General features: G+C 47.4%; 1 protein-coding gene across 2 annotated transcripts in view; it reads left to right on the top strand.

The window, feature by feature from the left end:
* SHISA6 (shisa family member 6) overlaps positions 1 to 19,565 on the top strand; it is a 294,154-nt gene extending 274,589 nt beyond the window's left edge. For both annotated transcript variants that reach the window (XM_059668601.1, XM_059668600.1), the window contains 2 exons: positions 11,243 to 11,395; positions 13,503 to 19,565. In XM_059668601.1, the coding sequence (XP_059524584.1) occupies positions 11,243 to 11,395; positions 13,503 to 14,053 (704 nt within the window). In that variant the 3' untranslated portion in view covers positions 14,054 to 19,565. The remainder of the gene's footprint in view (positions 1 to 11,242; positions 11,396 to 13,502) is intronic.
* Positions 19,566 to 20,176: the final 611 nt, after the last annotated feature.

Here is a 20,176-nt window from a genome sequence, read left to right as displayed (position 1 = left end):
ACAGATTTAACACAATTCCTATCAACATCCTTGCAACACTTAAAACAATTAAAAGGATGATAGGACAAGCTACAGACTGGAAGAAAATATTGACAAACTACATAGCCTACAAATAACTATTATCTAGGATATAAGAACTCTCAAAATTTAACAGGAAAGATGCAAACACTCTGATGAAAAAGTGGGCAAAAGTAATCAAGAGACACTGCACTAAAGATTTACAGATGAAAAAATGAGCACATGAAAAGATGTTTAGCATCATTAGCCATTGGGGAAATGCAAATTAAAGCTACAATGAGCACAGCCAGTGTGGTTCAGTGGTTGAGTGTTGACCTATGAACCAGGTGGTTTGATTCCCAATCAGGGCACATGCCGGGGTTGCAGACTCGATCCCCTGTGTGGGGTGTGTAGGAGGCAGCCTATCAAGGATTCTCTCTCAACATTGATATTTCATCTCTCTCTCCCTCTCCCTTCCTCTCTGAAATCAATTATATATGTAGCAAGCTACAATGAAATAGCACTACATAACTATCATGACTAAAAATGGCTAAGATAAAAAATAGTGGTAACACCAAATGCTGGCAAGGATGTGGAGAAAATGGGCCATTCATTCATTGCTGCTGAGAATGTAAAGTGGTTCAGTCACTCTGGAAAACAGTTTGGCACATTCTTTTAAAAATTAGACATGGAACTACCATATAACCCAGCAATTGCACTCCCAGGCATTTATCCCAGACAAATGAAGACTTATGTTGACATAACCTGCATGTGAATGTTTATAGCAGCTCTACTCCTAACACTGCAGAACTGAAAACAACCCAAATGTTCTTCAGCAGACAGTTATTTAAACAGACAGTGGTACATCCATATCACGAAGTATTGACTACTTGGCAAAAAAAAAAGGAGCAAACTATTGATACGTACAACAACCTGGATGAAGTTCCAGAGTACCATGCTCAATAAATCTCCATGCAAACCTAAAGATTACATAGTGTGTCCTTCCACTTATGTAACATTCTTGAAATGACAAAATCATAGAAATGCCAGGCAGGTTGCCAGGGGTTAACGAGGGGTGAAAGGAAGCGGGTGTGGCTGTAGACAGGCAACAGGAGGGATCCTCCTCACGTGGAAATGTTTGGTATCTTGACTGTCTCAAAGTCGATATTCTGATTTTGCAAAATGTTACTTACCCCTGGGAAAACTGGCTAAAGAGTACACAAGATATCTGTGTCCTTTCTTATAGATGCATGTGAATCTACAATTATCTCAGAGTAAAAATTTTAATTTTAGAAAGCAATGCAGTAAAGGCAACATTTATTTTGCTTTTATGTCTGCATTTGGGTAGGGCTCAGTGGGCTCGGCTTGTCTCTGCTCCATTGGTTTCCATTCGGGCAGCCAGAGGCTGGGGGCTGGAGTCCTCTGAATTCTTGCTCACTCACGTCTGCCAGTTGATATCGGCTGTCGATGGAGACATCAGCTGGAGCTGCCAGCTCTCACATGTAGCTTTGCCCATGGCCTGGAGGGCCTTACAGCCAGGTGGCAGGGATCCAAGGTGGAGTGTGCTGAGAGAGAGCCAGGTGAAAGCCCATCACCTTTTGCAACGTAAGCGTGGCAGTCATGCAGTGTGACTTCCGCGGCACTCTGTTCACTGAGACAGTCACAAAGGGCCTTCAATTTAAAGGAGAGGGAGATAACTCTCTATCTAGTGCAGGGATGGCAAAGTTCCAGGAGAGCACCTGGGATTAGAGATACAACTGTGGCTGCTATTATAAAATATAATGTGCCAATCTCCAAAGATCGGCTTTCTCTCTTCCAAATCTATAAGACCGCCCCGAGTTAACTAGTGTACATAGCTCCAGCCATGCAGAGAAACCAAATTTATCTCTTATAATGATTCCTAATTCCTGGAGAAGGAGCTCTAATTGGCCCAGGTACTCGCACCTGGCCAGATCAACCATGACCTAGAGTTTGGGCTTTGTGGAGAGAACAGGGTCCTGTCATATACAACTGTGACAGGGAGATGGGGACGCCATGATAGAAGGGAAGGCAGTTCTCTGAGCAGAAGGATTCACTTATAACATCAGAGCAACCCAGAAAGCACCAAAGTACACAGGTCAATTTTCTTTAAATATTGCAAAGGCTACACGCATAAAACAACATGCCACAGAAAGGTGAGATGTCAAAGGATGGGCAAAGTTTATCAGGCAAATGCAAACAAAGAGAAAGGGGGGGTTGGGTAAGATAAATACCAGATTGAGAGGATGTAAAGTGGGCATTAAATAGGACAGAAAGGGTTGCTTCATGTGGATGAAGGGAGCAAGCCCCAAAGAAGACGTAGCATCACAAGCCTTTTTGTGTGGAATGATGTAGCTATGAAATACCTGAACCAATTCTACACCAAGTATAAAGAGGAAATGACAGGTACGCAGCAGTGGCAGGAGACCTTAGCACACCTCCCTTCACCTCTGACAGATTAAGTAGGCGAAGAATGAATTAGGATAGAGAGGAACTGCATAATGTATTTCATGTGTCTGATTTAATAAATATATGTCATCTTTGTACTCTACAAAAAGAAAATATACCTTTCTCTACGTACTCAGGAAACATTTACAAAAATAGATCATATATTAGCCCACAAAGGAAATCTCAATAAATTCCAAAAAGCAGAAATTGAACAGGCTCTGTTTTCTGACCACAGTGCAATAAAACAGAAAATTAATGGCAAAAGTTCAAACCAGCAAATCCAAACACTTTGAAATTTAACAACACTCTATTCAAGAACTCCGGGTCAGAGAGAAAAGCAAGGCTGCAATTACAGCTCATTCAGGAACAGCAACAATCAGAACATTCTGTATCGATGCTCAGGGGATAGGGCTGGAGACAGGTTTCCAGTTAACCGCCTTATATTACCAGAAAAGGGCCCCGCAAATGGACTAAAAATTCAGGCCCAGGAATTAGGAAACAATAATGAACCAAAGAAAATTAGGAGGCAGGAACGAGCAAGTTCAAAAGCACAAAGTGAGGATTTGAAGACAAAAAGAAAAAAAACCTGACATGTATAAGAGGTAGTTCTTTGAAAAAGAAGAATCCTATATAATAAAAAGCTAATATGCTAATGAGACCACACAGGGGAATGACCTTCTGGAACAACCTTCCAGAATGACCAGTGGGTGGGGCTGAGGGGCCCTGAGGCAGCTGGGGCTGCGAGGGCCAAGCCCCTTGCATGAATTTTGTGCATCGGGTCTCTAGTAATACAAATAAATTGCTGATCAACAGAACATTAACACAGAAAATTAAGAATAAGAAAAGGGGTATAATTTCACATGCATAGTTTTTTGAGGGAATGTTCAGTCTTAAGCTAATAGTAAAGTTTAAAAAGTCCAATGGATTTATTTAAGAAAAATGGAAATTATGGATTTAATTTACAAGCAAAAAAACTGAATGAATCGATATGCGAGGAAAAAGTTGTCAAGCATGTGAGGCAGTATGCATGATGGGTAGGGCTGTGGGCTCCGGCGCCAGCCTGCCTAGGTTCGCACCCCAGCATCACCTATGGGGAAAATTATTACCCCTCTCCAAACCTCAGTGTCCCTAACTCTGAATGGTAATATCTATCTCCCCAAGTTGTTGTGCAGTCAACAAAATAACAAGCCAACCCTACACAAGGCCACTAAGGCTTCCCAAGACACCAGGCATTTTTATTTTTCATTCCTTCGGGCTTCCAAAGAATAACTATTTCATATGCAATATTAATAGTTTCAAGGCATACAGAAAGGTGGAACAATATACATTTGACTTTACAATATCATTATCTTGATATAAAAAGCTCACATGTCAGCACAAAAATACAAATGTTCTGAATCTATAGGAATTACATATATACAAACAATATCTAGTGTTGTAGTGAAAGAATAAGACACAAAATCAAGTAAGGTATTGCCCAGGAACCGATGAGTGGTTCAACATGAGGAAATCTGTCAATCCACTTCATCACATTGCCAGGCAACTGGCAGTGTGTTCACTTAGAAACGCTGCTTTTAGTTATTCATTTAAGAAAATGGGACATGGCCTAAGATTTATGTTCACAGCTATTTAATGTACCATTATTAAACTTTTAAATAACCTAAATACACAGTAATAGGGGAATTCTTAAGTCTATATATTAAATAAACATATGACACTTATATATGGAAATATACAGTAGGCTGTTCTACAGAAAGGACTATGTAAAAACCACATAAAATATTTTGAAGAGCATTTCAAAACATGAAAGTATATTCAAGATATGCTGTCCACTACGTATAAAGGCAACAGGTTAAAATAGCACATACAGCATTCATACAAATGTGGAAACCATACATATTTATCTGTGTGTATGTAGATATATGTATAAACATTTAGGTTGTTTCCTTCCTTTTGCTGCTACACACATGGTGCAAAGAAAAACCTCACACGTTTGCTACTTTGCACAAGTGTGAAGATCAAATCACCATATTTTTCTACATTTTAAGAGCTGTAATCTAATTCTCTTCTCAAAAGGAAAAATGCTACAGGTTATTCACAGCAATATTGAGAGAGACGGGGAGGGCAACAGGGGAGTGGTGAGAGAAAACAAACATACATATAGTGATTTACAGGGGGAGGAAAAGAAAAGAAAATACAATAAAATGTCACTGTGGCAGTTTTGACTCTATTAATGGAATGTGAGAAGTGTTTCTCTCTAACTGGCACTCCACCATCCCACCTGGGTCCTCTCATTTCTTGCCGGGGCCTCTTTGATGATGCTATATTGCTTAAAAACAAACAAACAAACAACAAAAGGACAATGAAACTGGTTTTCGCCTTGCCTCGGGAGGATAGGCAGAAAATATCTATCTTTTATCCCCCTTCCTGGATTCTCTGTCCTTGCTTAAATCCAGATGCAGTACAGAATTGATTTAACCTTTGGCAAATGTTTTCCCTGGATATACTTAATATTCTGTCTTAGGAAAGGAGAATATCTTCATGTGAGGAACTCTGGCTTTCTTCCCAAACACACACCCCATTGGATAGTGTCCATGGCTATTTCAAGAGTGTTCTGAACCAATGGAATGATGTAATGGGTTTATTGGTATGGAAAATTTTGTCTGGTACACAAGATGATTTGTCTTAGAAATGGCCAGAGATTAGATCTAAATGAAACCTGAACAAAAATATATATAGTGGGCCTGGATTTAGGAGATGGCTATATGGACAGGATTTGGGGACTCGTTGGATATGGAGGATGAAGGGAGAGAAATGGTGAATGACAACCGAAGTTTCACAATACACGCCCAGGGAACATTAGTACTATAGACAGAGAGATGTTTGAACATTGCACACAAAAAATGATGAGCTCACTTTGGGTTTTAATAGCTCAGGCTTAGGGCATAACTTCAATGAGCTGTCCATAAGCAGTTTAAACTCTAGCCCCGCAGACCAGATGGGCCTCCAGCTGGAGGGGTAGCGTTGAGAAGGTAGAGCCTCATTCTTCATGAAGACACCTGAGCCTGTGGAGCACTGGCACGTAGAGAAGAGAAGAGGAAAGGGGATCTAGTGAAGGAGCTGGAGGATGAGGAGCCAGAGGACACAATGCCCAGGGTAGGAAAGATGGTTTCAATAATAAGACATAAGGAGGTGTACGCAGATATAGCCCTAAGACGATGGCAGAGCTGTGATCCGTGGTTGAGATAAATTAAAGCAGAGATCTCATGCCTCTTTTCCCCCTGACTTTCACTGAAATTAGATGAATATACCTTTGAAAAATAAAAAATGCAACGTTGAATTTAAGCAATACTATAGTGTCAATATGTGCTTTAGTGATAAGCCAAACCTTCCCTCAGTTTTAAAAGCTCTTGAACTCTGTGCTTTGGCAACTGTAACTCTATTCATGTTGTGGTTTGTTTAATCCATGTGGCTTTTGCATTATTAATTAAAATAAATGTTTTTTATTTTATTATTATTTCTTTTTTAATTCTCACCTGAGGACAAGCTTATTGATTGTAGAGAGAGGGGACAGAGAGAGAGAGAGAGAGAGAGAGAGAGAGAGAGAGAGAGAGAGAGAGAGAGAGAAGAGAGACACATTGATTCATTGCCTCCCAGACCAGGGATCAAATCCACAACCTAAGTATGTGCCCTGAATGGGAATGAACCTGTGATCTTTTGGTATACAGGACAATGCTCCAATCAACTGAGCCACACCTGCCAGGGCAAAATAAGTGTTTTTTAAATATCAGGCTGTGTCATTTATAGGTATGACACAATCTAGACCCAGAACTACCAGTGCCAGACAGTGGACACTTCATGTCACCTTGCCATATCTCAGGATGCACCCAGACACCTGTGTATAAAGATTTGGGACGGCCCTGGCTGGTGCTTCTCAGTGGTGAGAGCATCACTGAAGGGTCAGGGTTGATTCCTGGTCAAAGGCACATACCTGGGTTGCAGGTTTGATCCCCAGTCCAGGTTTGAGTACTTGTGGGAGGCAACCAATCAATGTGTCTCTCTCACATGGAAGTCTCTCTCTCTCTCTCTCTCTCTCTCTCTCTCTCTCTCCCCCCCCTCCTTACTTCTCTTCCACTCTCTCTCTAAAAAACAACAGCACAAGAACAAAAACAAAAAACAGTGGTCCTCCAGTGAGGATTAACAACAACAACAAAAAGACTTGGGACAAACCAAAGCCTCATAAGGTGTCAGCACCTTAAATTAGAGCATCCTGTTCCTGGCTAGCCACACCCTAACAGCCCCTCCTCAAAGAAGGACCTACTTCCTCAGCCCAGTTCTCCACCTTAGAGTCTCCCCACCCGCACTCTCCCCAGCAAAGCCTCCATCGCTGGTCAGCCAGGTCCACAGCTGTGGGTGGGTCACCATGGTGACAGAGGAAGCCCTGATGCCGAAGGAGAGAGACAGAAACAGCAGAGAAAGGTTCTTTGAGCCTAATATGCTGTCCCCTGCTCTTCGTGTTTCTGTGACTTCAAAAGTCCGGCACCGTTAAGACGTGCTTCATTTGACTCAGAGAAGCACATCGGAGGCCAAGGGAAGAGCTGCTGTGTTGGAGAGACAATGCAATGCCTGAACTCTTCTTTAAAATGTTCTTTTCTATGACTTTCAGGTGATCATCAGTATAACCATCCGATTTTAAGCAGTGCCACCCAGACCCCTGCACATGGTGAGAGATGGCTGAGAGTCCCCTGCATTCCATCCTCATTCCAAGTGGCTCCATCCTCATTGCTGACTCCCACTAGGGCATCAGACATTCAGTCACTGACTCATTGAAGCTTAGGAGGTGTCAGGAGTCAGCGGTCCACCTTCCTCCAGGGCCACAGTACCTCATTCTCACTTCTAGATCATTGTTCCCTCAGTGCTCTGTCTCTGATATCAGAGTGATCTTCCATCATGGAAGCGAAAACGCGATACCCTTTCCTAACCCATTTTCACTTGCAGGCATCAATTCCATACATTCACAGCAAGGAGTGAACACGCTCCTTCGCCCAAGGCTACTTGTGGTACCATATAAAATGGCAGGGGACTCGTTAAACTATATTGATCCTCCCAAACTAATCAAGATTTGATGAAACTCAAAACCAAACTGGCTTGTTTGAGGTTCAGCCTCTTGGCAGGGGAAGAAGTTATAAGTGGGGGAGCACAGGAGAATCAGCATAGGGCGCAAGGGCAGCAAACCACATTTCCCCCTTAGGTGCTAACATCCCTCCACCAATTCACAACTTCACAGTTGGAACTGCAGAGCAAAACTATTTTGGGTACCTGCTCAGAACTTGATGGAACATAAGACGGCCATGTAAATGGTGAACTAAAAGTCATTCTCCTCTCTTTGCTTGAAAGAATGTGAAAACACCATTGAATTTTAATGAGAGAGAAACTCAAAACAAGGATACATTCTACAGTTTACCTGGCGGAGAGACCTACCTTTCTCACATCTGAGTGTGCTCTGCTTCGGCACTGAGATGGAGGGTATTACAGAGGAGGACAGAGTGGACTATTTTTTTAAAAATATATTTTATTGATTTTTACAGAGAGGAAGGGAGAGGGATAGAGAGTTAGAAACATCAATGAGAGAGAAATATCAACCAGCTGCCTCATGCACACCTCCTACTGGGGATGTGCCCACAACCAAGGTACATGCCCTTGACCGGAATCGAACCTGGGACCTTTCAGTCTGCAGGCCGATGCTCCATCCACTGAGCCAAACCGGTTTGGCCAGAGTGGACTATTTTCATGTCCCCTCCAGTGCAAGGCTCCTAGTGTAAATATGTGATGATAAAGCAACAGTTTATTAAGATGTTTCAGGTTGGGGAGTCGGGGAGAGCGTCTAGAAAAAATTAGAACTGGGAGAAATTGAAGAGATCAGTTAAGAGTTGATACCATTTCTCATTCATCGCCATTTCTAGGCACGATGATGTTGGGAGTGGCAATAGAGACATTTTGCAGAAAGAATCGGGAAAATTTAATTACTAACCAATATGGCTGATAGGAGTCAATTATGAGTGAGCTATGGTTAATTAGAAGAATGGGGGTTCTTATTAATACAATCTAAGGAATAAGAAAAGCAGCCAGTGGGTCCAGGAGATGGAGCTAGAATGGTGAGTTCGGATCTGGACATTTAGAGCTGGATATGATCATAGGATGTGCAAAAAAAAAAAAATCATTCAAGAAGCAGTTAGCAATGCGTACAAGTCTGGAGGGAGGTTACAGCTGAAGATGTAAGTTATGCTTTGGAAGCAGTAACAGAAGCCTTGGGAGTGGGAGCAATCTGTGTGAGCAGGCTGACAGAGAAAAGCAGAAGGCAGAACAGAGAGCCCGGGGGATGCCCCTGGTGATGAAGCAGCAGCAGGAAGAGAAGCCAGAAAGGGCGAGCGGAGAATGCCTCGCATCTCAGTGACATCCTGAAAGAACGGCCATGCACTGGTTTTCCCCAGAAGGAGCCAACACAAGCACGGCCTCCTAATTACAACAGGAGAAATTTTTTTTTCTTCCCCATCCTCCTACTTTCTTTTTCTGCCTGGTGTCAGGAGATGAGGTTAATGAGACCTGGTCCCTGCCCTTGAGCAGCTCACAACCTAGTGGAGGCAGAGTTTTCTCCCTACTCTCATGCTTTTCCCAGGCGCTGGCAGAGCAACTATTAAGAAAGGAGGCGACCTGTGTCCACTTGATTAACCAAAAAGCATTAATTGGATCATTATCTTGAGCCAAACACTATGAAGGCATCAGAAAAATTGGGAAGCAAGAACGCTGCAGTCAAGGAGACTACGGTCTTTGGAGATCAAGATCACTCAAGTAAAGTGATTAGAGATCACGTAGACATATAGTGGATGGCATTGACTAGAAGAGTCATAGGTCCTTGAAGACCAGAAATCACTGTGGGCTGAACAACTGTGACATTATCATATCGAAGGGTCTTGAGTGAAGGGACATTTGACTAGAGAAAGAGTAAGGAAGGGCATTGCAATCAGAGAGAAAGCAGAAGCAAGGGGCAAGGGCAATCATGAGGAGGCAGAAGGCAAGGAAGACCTGGCCTGCCCACAGTGGCTTGTTTTGGAGAACAGAGCAAGATAAGAGCACCCAGGAAGGTTGCACTTGGAGGTGGGCGAGCTGAATGATGCCCTCGGTGGGAGGATAATGCCAACAGGCAGAGGAAGTTCGTTCTTCTCCAGCATGGCCAAAGTGAAGAAACCAGAGCTAAGGGGCAGGCGGCTGTCCCCAGCTCCACAAGCAGTGCTCTCAGCTTCCTGCCCACTCCATGTCCTGGCATCTATCCCAATCCATGCCAGGGTGGCTCTTTCTGTACAGCATGTTCTGATCTCCCAGAGCATCCCCCACCCCCTTGCATATGTGCTGGTGTGAGCAGTAGCTCACTCGCTGGGCTTCCCTATTTTCAACCCCTGCGTTGCGGGAACCAGTGATGGCAGAACAGGATAGAGAAGCCAGGAATGCCCTGTATTGAAGCTGCCTTTGGACTAAGCTCAGGAGTGCTTCTCTTTGTCCCATGGTTCGCAAAATTACTGTCTTCTAGGGTTTAGCACTCTCTTCGCCAAGAGGCATGGGGAGCCCCAATCCTCTGTTACATTTGTTCAAAGTTAGAGCCTGCCCCTTCTCTGGTGTCCCAAAGCAAAGTGTATGCAGGGATAATGCGAGAGCCACTCACCTGCCTCATTTCTGGAATGGTACCACTGTTTCCCCAGGAATACCTGTTGACTTCTTGCTGTGCCTCAAGTCAGTCAAACACCAAGATATATTTGTCTTCCTTTCCCAGATCTGCATTCCTTTCTGTCCTCCACCTTCATGTCCCCTCCCTCACCCACACCTGCATCTCCCCAATCCCAATGCCCGAATTCCTGTGCTATTCCTACTCTGGCCCCCAGAGCCCAGTTCAGCTCATTAACCTCATCAGTCATTCACCTTATCTCACTTGCATCTTTTCTTGTATTCCTTCCCCTATTCTTTTACCCGTGTCTGGGATTGAACAACACTCCCTTCTCTCTCTTCAGGTTTTGGAATCTCAAGGGAAGGAGGGAGAAAAGGGGAATGATGTGCTAAGCATTTTTTACTTCCTTATTTCCTCCCTCAGCTCAGAGATAGCTAAGGGGGCTTCAAGAGAAGAAAATGGAAGGAGAGGAAATGGTTTTGTAGCTCACAGTGGCTTATCAGGCGCAGGGCTTGGAGAGGCCCAAGGGGGAAGTGGCGAGATGAGAGGTGAAATGACATCATGGACAGTGTGGGTTGGGGTCTCAGTAGAACCAGGTGTTGCACCCAGTTCTGTGGGTATGTAGACAAGATCAGTCATTCCTCCTCCTTCAAACTCATATTTTTCTGGGCCAGGGAACTAGGTTTGCCTAAAACTATTTGAGAAAGGACAGAACTTTCGTGCCCAAACATATCATTTTACAACCATGCCCCTGTAGCCCCAGCTCCATCAGGCTCACATCTTTATCAGGCAGCCCAGGGGTGCACCAGGAGAAAGAGTTTGCCATTCAAGGGAAGGAAAACTGCCATCATGGCCAGTGGCAGACATAACAGCACCTGCACCCAGGCTTGTTGACAGCTGGAACTGAGCATGAGGGAAACTGAGTCACCAGCACCATCTGTGTCCTAGCACTTGGGACCAGGAAAGTGGGATGGGGATATGAGATACAGCTTGGACCCTTTCCCTCCTGCCTTCCCCAGCCTTCGTCCTCACTAATGCGATGCACCCTCCCTTCTTTTACAGAGAAGCCACGAATGAACAACATCCTGACATCAGCCACTGAGCCCTACGACCTCTCCTTCTCCCGCTCCTTCCAGAACTTGGCCCACCTGCCCCCATCCTACGAGTCCGCAATGAAGAGCCACCCCAGCAAGTACTCTTCCCTGAAGAGGCTAAGTAAGTGGGCCGTCCCAGTATGTCTCTGGAGCCTTCCTGACATCCTCCTGGTCTCACTCTCTTGCCCTACCCCTGAGGGACTGGTGTGGAGTCCCAAGAACAAAGAGTGAGGGTAGCATGAAAGAAGGCAATGGACAAGCTCCTTGTTTTGGTTCTTTGGGGCCTAAGCCTATTTCCCCTATATCAGTGATGGCGAACCTATGACACTCATTTTTTTGGTTGATTTTTCTTTGTTAAATGGCATTTAAATATATAAAATAAATATCAAAAATATAAACCTTTGTTTTACTATGGTTGCAAATATCAAAAAAATTTCTACATGTGACATGGCGCCAGAGTTAAGTTAGGGTTTTTCAAAATGCTGACACACCGAGCTCAAAAGGTTCGCCATCACTGCCCTATAGATAGAATAGAGGTCATAGAATCCTCAGGTCCATATCTCCCAGGAAGGCATGCAGGAGAGAACTTTTCCCCAGCCTTGCCCCATACCTACCATCTTCAAACCACGGGCCTTCTCACCCTCAAGATCTTGGAGTAGAGGCAGCCAACACCAGAGCTTTCTCTGAGTCCCCTCACAGAGACCTCACTGTGGAAGGGCCCTTAAACCCCTGCCTCCCTAATCCGGCCAACACTGTCTTGAGAACCTGAGACTCCCCACTCTCACATACATATCCTATTTGATCAGTTGAGTCCAGTTCATCCAATAATCCCAGCTCTGCATTGAGTCTGAAAGGGTCTAGGGATTGATGAGGATGAGATACAGCCTGATTGGTTTAAGATGTTACAATGACTAGAAGATACGTGGTGGAAGAGCTCTTCCCTCCTACCTTCCCACCCTTGGAACTGCTGCCCCCACTTCCCCATAAGTCTGTTTTTAGCACCACCCAACTGCAGGACTGAGTATTTGCTTGAAGCTATGGGTTAATCTACCATCATGAGTCCAGATCAGGTAGAATGGTGAGTTTCCATGGCTAGCAGAGGGGATCTTCAATGACCCGAGAACTTATGAATGCCTAGGCTGAGAGAATATGTGGCTCAGGAGGCAGGACCTAGCCATTGGTTGCCCTCTGGGAACACTGAGGAGCAGTCAGCATTCCCATATTCTGCAGATATTGAAAAGTCCGACTGTGGGAAGCCCCATTCCTAAAATTTGGGGCAAAATAGGTGTACGTATCCTGAGTAAGTTCAAGGGTTCAGCAGGCAGTGGGTCTGGGAGGGCCTCCTGCCTGGAGACCAGGGCGGAGCATCTGAATGAGGTGCAGATTGTTCTGGCCTGCTCGGATGTGCACATGACGGGTGTGTGTAGGCTTGATTCTGTGGTGTGTGGGGGCTGGATACCCACGTCTTGTCTTCCTGTGCACGGGCTCTTACTCCAGAAAAAGTGTTACTCAGTTCCTAAGTTACCAATTTAGCTTTCTCACAAGTGCCTCACGGTTGGCACAGCTTTACTCTAGTACAGCGGTTCTCAACCTGTGGGTCGTGATCCCTTTGGCGGTCGAATGACCCTTTAACAGAGGTCGCCTAAGACCATCCTGCATATCAGATATTTACATTATGATTCATAACAGTAGCAACATTACAGCTATGAAGTAGCAACGAAAATAATTTTATGGTTGGGTCACAACATGAGGAACTGTATTTAAAGGGCCAGAAGGTTGAGAACCACTGGGTCTAGCAGGAGTCTGGCTCTGCAACTCAGTCCCTTGGAGAGAGGCTCCAAGCCTCATGGGACAGCTGCCGGCTGCCCCCTGGGAGTTTCAGCAAGACCAGGAGCCATTCTGTTGCAGGAAGGGGGTGGTAGCAGCAGCACCCAGCAGGAGTTGGGGGCGAGGGCTTGTCCTCTGTGCTATCATGAACTCGCTGGGACTCGAGGAGCCCCCGAACCCCGGGGCACTCAGGTGGGCCTCGACAGGGCCCAGCACTGCCTGGGAGCAGACTCCTGGCCAGCCCCAGACTCAGGAGAAGGAACCCAGCGTTCACAAGAGCCCGCGGGACTCTTAGACGCACAGCCCCCATCTGCCTGGGCCGCAGGATCCTAGCTCCGTCCTGGCTGCCGCGTGGTGTCACCTTGTCCCCCAGCTGACTTCTCTCTCTGTCTGTCCTGCAGCCGACAAGGAGGCTGACGAGTATTACATGAGAAGGCGGCACCTGCCCGACCTGGCGGCCCGCGGCACCCTCCCCGTCAACGTCATCCAGATGTCCCAACAGAAGCCCTTGCCCCGCGAGAGGCCGCGCCGGCCCATCCGCGCCATGTCGCAGGACCGGGTCCTGTCCCCGGAGCGGCGCCTGCCCGACGAGTTCCGCATGCCCTACGACCGCATCCTGTCGGACGAGCAGCTGCTGTCCACGGAGCGCCTGCACTCCCAGGACCCTCTGCTGTCCCCCGAGCGGACGGCCTTCCCGGAGCAGTCCCTGGCCAGGGCCATCTCGCACACGGACGTGTTCGTGTCCACGCCCATGCTGGACCGCTACCGCATGACCAAGATGCACTCCCATCCCAGTGCCTCCAGTAACTCCTACGCCACGCTGGGCCAGAGCCAGACGGCGGCCAAGCGCCAGGCCTTCGCCTCGCGCAGACACAACACGGTGGAGCAGCTGCACTACATCCCCGGCCACCACACCTGCTACAGCGCCAGCAAGACCGAAGTGACCGTGTGACCCCCTGGACAGGCCGGGCGACTGGCAGAGCAGGGCAGGCAGGAGGGGCCTGGGGCAGAGCTTCTAGCCCCCTGGGCTCCCTTCCCTTGTTCCTTCCGCAGGAGGTGGGGGTGGGCTATCTTCACCCGAAAGCCATACTCCCCAGCACAGCAGGGCACAGCAGGTGGCCTGGCACAGCTGCACAGACCTGGGATCAGGGCAGTCACTCCCTCTCCCAGGAGAGTCCGGGAGTGAGGAGCGGGACTAAGCCCAGTCATCCCCGCCCCTCCCCCAGCAATCCTTCCAGTTCCACGTCCTCTCTCCCTTCCTGGGGCTCAGCTGCAGGCCTGTCAGCCAGGAGGCCCTGGCCTGACCCCAGCGGAAGCTGCCTGGGTTTGAACTGGCCAGCGGGTGCAGTCAGTGGCTGACCGCATAGGCTACTCGGCCTCATTCATTTACCTAGAACTGCACCACAGGAATCTTCTAGTGCCTAAAACTGCCTACGTGCTCCGGAGCAAGGGAGCTGCTGTGTCCATAAGCACAATACCGATCTCCTCGGCCTGCTGGACTCGGACCCGCTGAGTGGCCCTTCCTTTGCTGAGCCCCTGAGGCCCCACCCTGAACCCTGCCCCTCCTCCAAGCCCTGGATGAGGGACTCCCCCAAGTCCCTTTCTTCTGCTGCCTCCCCACTGTTGGGAAGCCTGCCCAGTTCCAGCTGCCTGCCCCACCCACAGGGTCCCCGCTCCTCTTCTGGGGGGACTTAGCCTCAGATGTTCCACCCTGAATTCCCCGGGGCCTTGCCCCAGCCCCCTCAGAAGAGGGTACCTAGGAGGTGTAGGGGCTGTTGGGACACTCGCCCTAGCAACTGGTTATCTCCACACTTCCTCCAGGCCTCTAGGTCTGAACTATGACCCACCACTCAGGCCTGCCTTCCCCTCCCCTACACTGCCCCCTGGAGGCTTCTGCCATGGCCAGACAGCTGCAGGTGGGGAGGCCACTGTGACGCCCAAGGTCTCAGGGGCTGCTGTTCCCATCATCCAGGGCTCCCCCTGTCTCCCAGCATGAAGGTCAGACAGGAGGAGACAGCGGCTTCTGAAGAAGGGCAGCCCCGCACCCCCTCCCCATCAAGGAGGGCATGCGTGGTAGTCCTGGACCTCATCCACTCCTCCGTCCCCATCACTGCCCACCTCCTGACCCCATCTTGGTGTGGAATTTGCTCTCTGCCTGTTTCCAGCCCCCCCACCTCCTGCAGCTCCATCATTCTCTCCTGGCTGCTGCTTCTTCAGACCAGTGCCTCCTCTGGGTCAAAGGGACAGAGGCTCAGTAGCAAATGCAAATAATGGTACTCCAGGGATTGGTCTGGGGCTAACTGGGCTGCACCCCAGTCTCTCCCCTGCAGGGGACACAGGCCCCAGGCAGATCGACTCCCTCAGCTCTGTTGGGGGGTCAGCTCCTGCCGGCCTATCTCAGCCCCTTCCTTGCCTCCAGATGGGGGAGGGCAGGGTGTGACCGCCTCCTGGAGACTGGACGGTGAGCTAAGCAGCATCCACTCCCTCAAGACCAGAGCCAGTGGGGAGAGAAGGGGCTCCCCCATTCTCAGGGCCAGGGCACCTCCCTGGGCTGGGGCTGGGGAAATCAGCTCCAAACTATTAGGAGAAGGTCTGATACTGAAAACATGACTCGCCACAGTCAGACTCCGGAAACAGTGACCTTGAACTGGGATTCTAGGTCCCCCCAGTTCTGCATGTAATATGTATGGCCCTTTAAAAGGGAGGCGGGGCTGGGGCAGGAGAGCTCCCCAGTGTCAGCCCTGGGATTTTCTAGTCTAATCCAGTCCACAACCACAGAGAAATCAATTGACTGATTCCTCTGACTTATTTCAAGAATTCCAAAGCTCTTGTCTCCTCCCAAGGCTCCCATAATCACATAATCATGAGGGTATTAGAGCTCAGGGTGGTGAACACAGCCCTCAGCTCCCCCACTGGGGTAGTGTCCTGTGAGGCTGTGAGGACAGGGATAGCTCTGCTTTCCTCCCCTACAAACACATAAACCTTCCCAAGGGCTGGCCCCAGGGTTTATGAGAGTTTGTTCCAGAGGGGAGGCTAAGAGGATTAGGCTGGAGGAAATCACCCTAAATAGAGCAATTGGCCCCTCCCAAAAACAAAGGAGTGTCTCTCACAGCTGGTCCCTAAACCCACTGCCCTCTAATCCAGCCCCAGGCCAGTCCCTGGAAGGCTGCCTGTTGGTGCAGAGGGGAAAGGATATGGGTGGGTGAGAAAGGCCTCCCCATGTGTCTATACACACATACTCTCCAAACCAGAAACCTGATCTCATCTCTCTCATCCTGTGAGAAGCATCTTGGCACCAGTTCCCCAGCCCTCAGGATGCCATTTCTCCTAGGCCCTGTCTTTCTGTCTCAGGGGTTGTTTGAAAGATTGATTCCAAAATGTCTCTCTTCCCAGACTTACCATCATCCAGTGTAAAACCTCTGGGGTCAGTCAGATCAGAAAATCCTACCTGAGGCCCAACTTCTTTTCAATGATTCTTCTGCTTCACGCTGGGGTCTGGGAGGAAGGGAGAGAAGAGAAAGAGAGAAGTCCACAGATTTGCTCCAATTCAGTCCATAAAATGACATCTTAATTAGGACACACAGGTGTCTCACTCATTTGGTTGGTCCATCCAAGTTTGCAGAACAAGCAAAGCCACATTACTAGACAAGTTCAGGCAGCAGATAAGCAAGGGTTCTGGGATTAGAACCCAGATGTCACGACTTCCGCCCCACCAGGCCCTGCCCCACAATGAAAGTCCCCCTCCCCCAGCAAGGGAAGCCCAGAGTCCAGAATGTTTCTCTACTTGCTTTGTTCTTTGTGCGAGTCTCCATTGATCTCATTGGGATGGAATGGAATCTGCCAGGTTCTCTCCTGCCCTGAACATTCTTGCTGGTTCCTTGGCCTTCGATAACAGCGAAGCTCCCACAATCCCCCGTGCCCTCCCACCTTCCCCGTCTTGCTCCTCCAGTTAACTCTTGACTCCCTGAGTTCCTAAGTCACAGAGGCTTTCCCAAGAATTCTGTTAACCCCCTCACTTGGCTCCCCAGTCTCTTGGGTGATGGGTTTGCCTTCTAGAAAGTTCCAAATCTTTTCATTCAAATTTCTCCTTTTTTCCATTCTCCCACTCTGAAACTGTTTCATATACTCAGTCTTTTATGCCAGTTCAGTCTTTCCTTCCTCTCATCTCCCTGGCCTTGCCCTCTTCCTTAACTTACCTTTCTTCATTCCTAATTTCTTTTCCTTGGTCTTGCTATACTCTCTAGTTGTAACGCCTACAGCTCTCAGTGAAAAAATTTAAAGAATGAGACATTCAGATCTTCTTTTTGCCTCATTGGTTTATCCTTCCCCTCCTGCCCCTGGGAGGTGATGCCCCAGGACACGTAGCCAAGTGCTCCTACCCTGGTCTTCTGGAGGGAAACCAGAGAAGCTGCCCTGGCAGAGGTATCTCGGCCAGGCCTGTCCCCCTAAGCCGCTGTCCCAGCCTGCCCTAGCCCAGAGGTTCCTACTCTGGCCAAAGTTCATATCCTTGAGGGCTCTTGGCCACTGTTCCACCCCACACCTGTCCTGCTTGTGTGTCACAGATCTCCCTCTGTCCCAAAATTCTGGATGGCCTCATGACTCCCCAAGTGTGAAGAAATATTCATTCCAACAACCCTGCCACCAAAAGATCCATTTCTTCAGATACCTTGCCTGCCACCAGCCATCCATCCCCCGACCCCATCCACAGGCAACTGTGAACTTGACCCCAGGTATTCTGAAAGGGCTGCTGGACCCTAGAAGGCACGGCTTTGGGAAGCGTTGACATGTTACCTCCCGCATACATTCATCCACCATCTTCCCTAAACCTGGGAAACTTGCTCTGAAGTATATTCAAGGAAGCTTGTTGTGTTTTAATGAAGTATTTTTCAGGGTTCAGATGCTATTTTTTATAAATGCAGCATTTTAATGACAGAGTCAGTATGAAAGATATGTCTTCCTGAGCTCTCTATATTTGATTTCGGAAGGAAGCATACTACAGGAGGAAAAAGCTCGGGGCCGAGTCTCTTGGATACACTTCTGCCCTGGCTTTGTCTCCATCTTGCCGTGTGACTGAGGACAAGCCCTATTCTTGCTCAGTGCCTCAGTTTCCTGTAAAATGAGGGGCTTTGATTAGATGAACTCTGAAGTTTCATCCAGCTCTTACATGTTAGGGCTTTCATTAACCTTCTTTCTTCACCTTCCTCCCCCATCCCAACTGAGCTGCATGGTTCCCATTAAGGCTGCCCCACGGTGACAACCTTAGATGCCCTAGACAGCCACCAGACTCCTCACCGGAACCTGGATGGGCCCAGGGTCTTGGCCACCTAGGGATGCTCTCATATCTGAAGGTGTAAGGGCCTACCCATTCAATAGGTTACCCACCGTGTGTCATGGAAGTCCTCACATATAGACACGCCTACTAAGTCATCTATGGTATCTGTGTCATTGGGAAATTCTGAATTTGAAATTTTCACTTTGATGTGGTTCTTAAAGCTGGAGGGAGGGAGTTCTGATTTCAGAGAGAGGATGGGCTAGAGGAGAAAGGTCCAGAGGTTGGCCTACAAGGGCATGATGTTTGTATTTGAGATCAGTGGGCACTGCATTCCAAGCCACAGAGGAGCGTTCACGGCGGAGGCTCTGGGTGGCAATGGATGTCATATTCCCGTCCAGAACCTGGGTCCTGAAGACTGAGTTTGGATACTGGGCTCCATTCCAGCTGGAGGAAGGGAAGCATCACCTCTGGGCTGCTAGGAGTTGGGCATCCTAGTACCTCACTAGCCCCTCCGTGGGACACTGTTGTCCTCCCGGTGAAAGCTTGTGAAGCAAGATTGAGAGTCCAAGTCAGTATCATCAAACCCATCTTGTAAATCAGCAAACGCATCAACCTTCATCCGTCAGAGAAATGACATTACATGTTCCCTTCATGTCCTCCTTCCTGAGCGAGAGGGAGAACCCTGCTCAACTTTGCTGCCCACTCCGCTGGGACCCTCGAGTGCCACTCCATGGGAGGACTCATTCATGTGCTTCATAGTGGCAAATATTCCTCTAGTTCTGTAACTCAACTAGACATTTTGTAGTAAAGAATTCTTGAAATTCTCTAATAAAAAGCAATTCTTACTGTAATATTTTTAGTTTGGGGACACAATTTCCTAAGGGGGGATTAATGAACATTTTTACGCATTACCCCAATTTATGGATTCCGTGTTTATTATATGGTAGCACTGATGGAAGTACCTTTCTGTCTGTACCTTGCAGTTTCTTCATCCCCATCAGCAAGCTTCGTGATGAGCAGTGCTCTCGTCACTGCTGCTCTGTACAAATCTCATCGTCCTACTTACCTGTCAAAGCACATTCTATATGTACTGTAAACAGATATCACTTTAGTAAGATTTAGTCGAGGATTTTTCCACTTTTGTCAGTAACATATATTTATGGATTAAAAAAATAAAGCTGTTTCAACATAACATGTCTCTGCAAGTATCCATGTGCTTAATTTTACAAACACAGAGCCAAAAAAGAAAGAAAGAAAAAGAAAGAAGAAAAGAGAGAGAATTCATAGACATAGACATTGTGTGGTGATTGTGGGGCAGGGTGGGGAGGATGGATGTGGAAGAGACATAGAGGGGAGAAATGGTAATGGGGGAGAAGGCTAAATCAATAAATAAATGTAATTAAAAATCCTGAAAGGAAACAGAAGATCATTGGAGATGGGCAGAAGCAGGGATTGACTGCAAATGGAAATGAGGAAACTTTTAGGGTGATAGAAGTGGTTTAAAGTTGGATTAGGATGATGACCACACTGTATAAATTTAGTAAAAATAATCGAACTGTATACTTACAATGAGTGAACTGTATGATATGCAAATTGGGCTTTAATAATGCTTTTTAAAATGGTGAACAAAAGGAATATAAGAAGGTAGGCATGGAACAAATGCCAATGGACAAGGTATAGCAATTCAAAACATAATTAAGAGTTATAACTCTGTATCCATACTCATCTACACTAGCACTATTATTCTTGGACAATAGGTCTCAGTTTGGTTTTAGATATAATTCTTATAGTTACCACGAGTGA

The sequence above is a fragment of the Myotis daubentonii genome, chromosome 16, assembly GCF_963259705.1.
Source record: "Myotis daubentonii chromosome 16, mMyoDau2.1, whole genome shotgun sequence".
Taxonomy (NCBI): domain Eukaryota; kingdom Metazoa; phylum Chordata; class Mammalia; order Chiroptera; family Vespertilionidae; genus Myotis; species Myotis daubentonii.
This window is presented reverse-complemented; position numbering and strand designations above follow the sequence as displayed.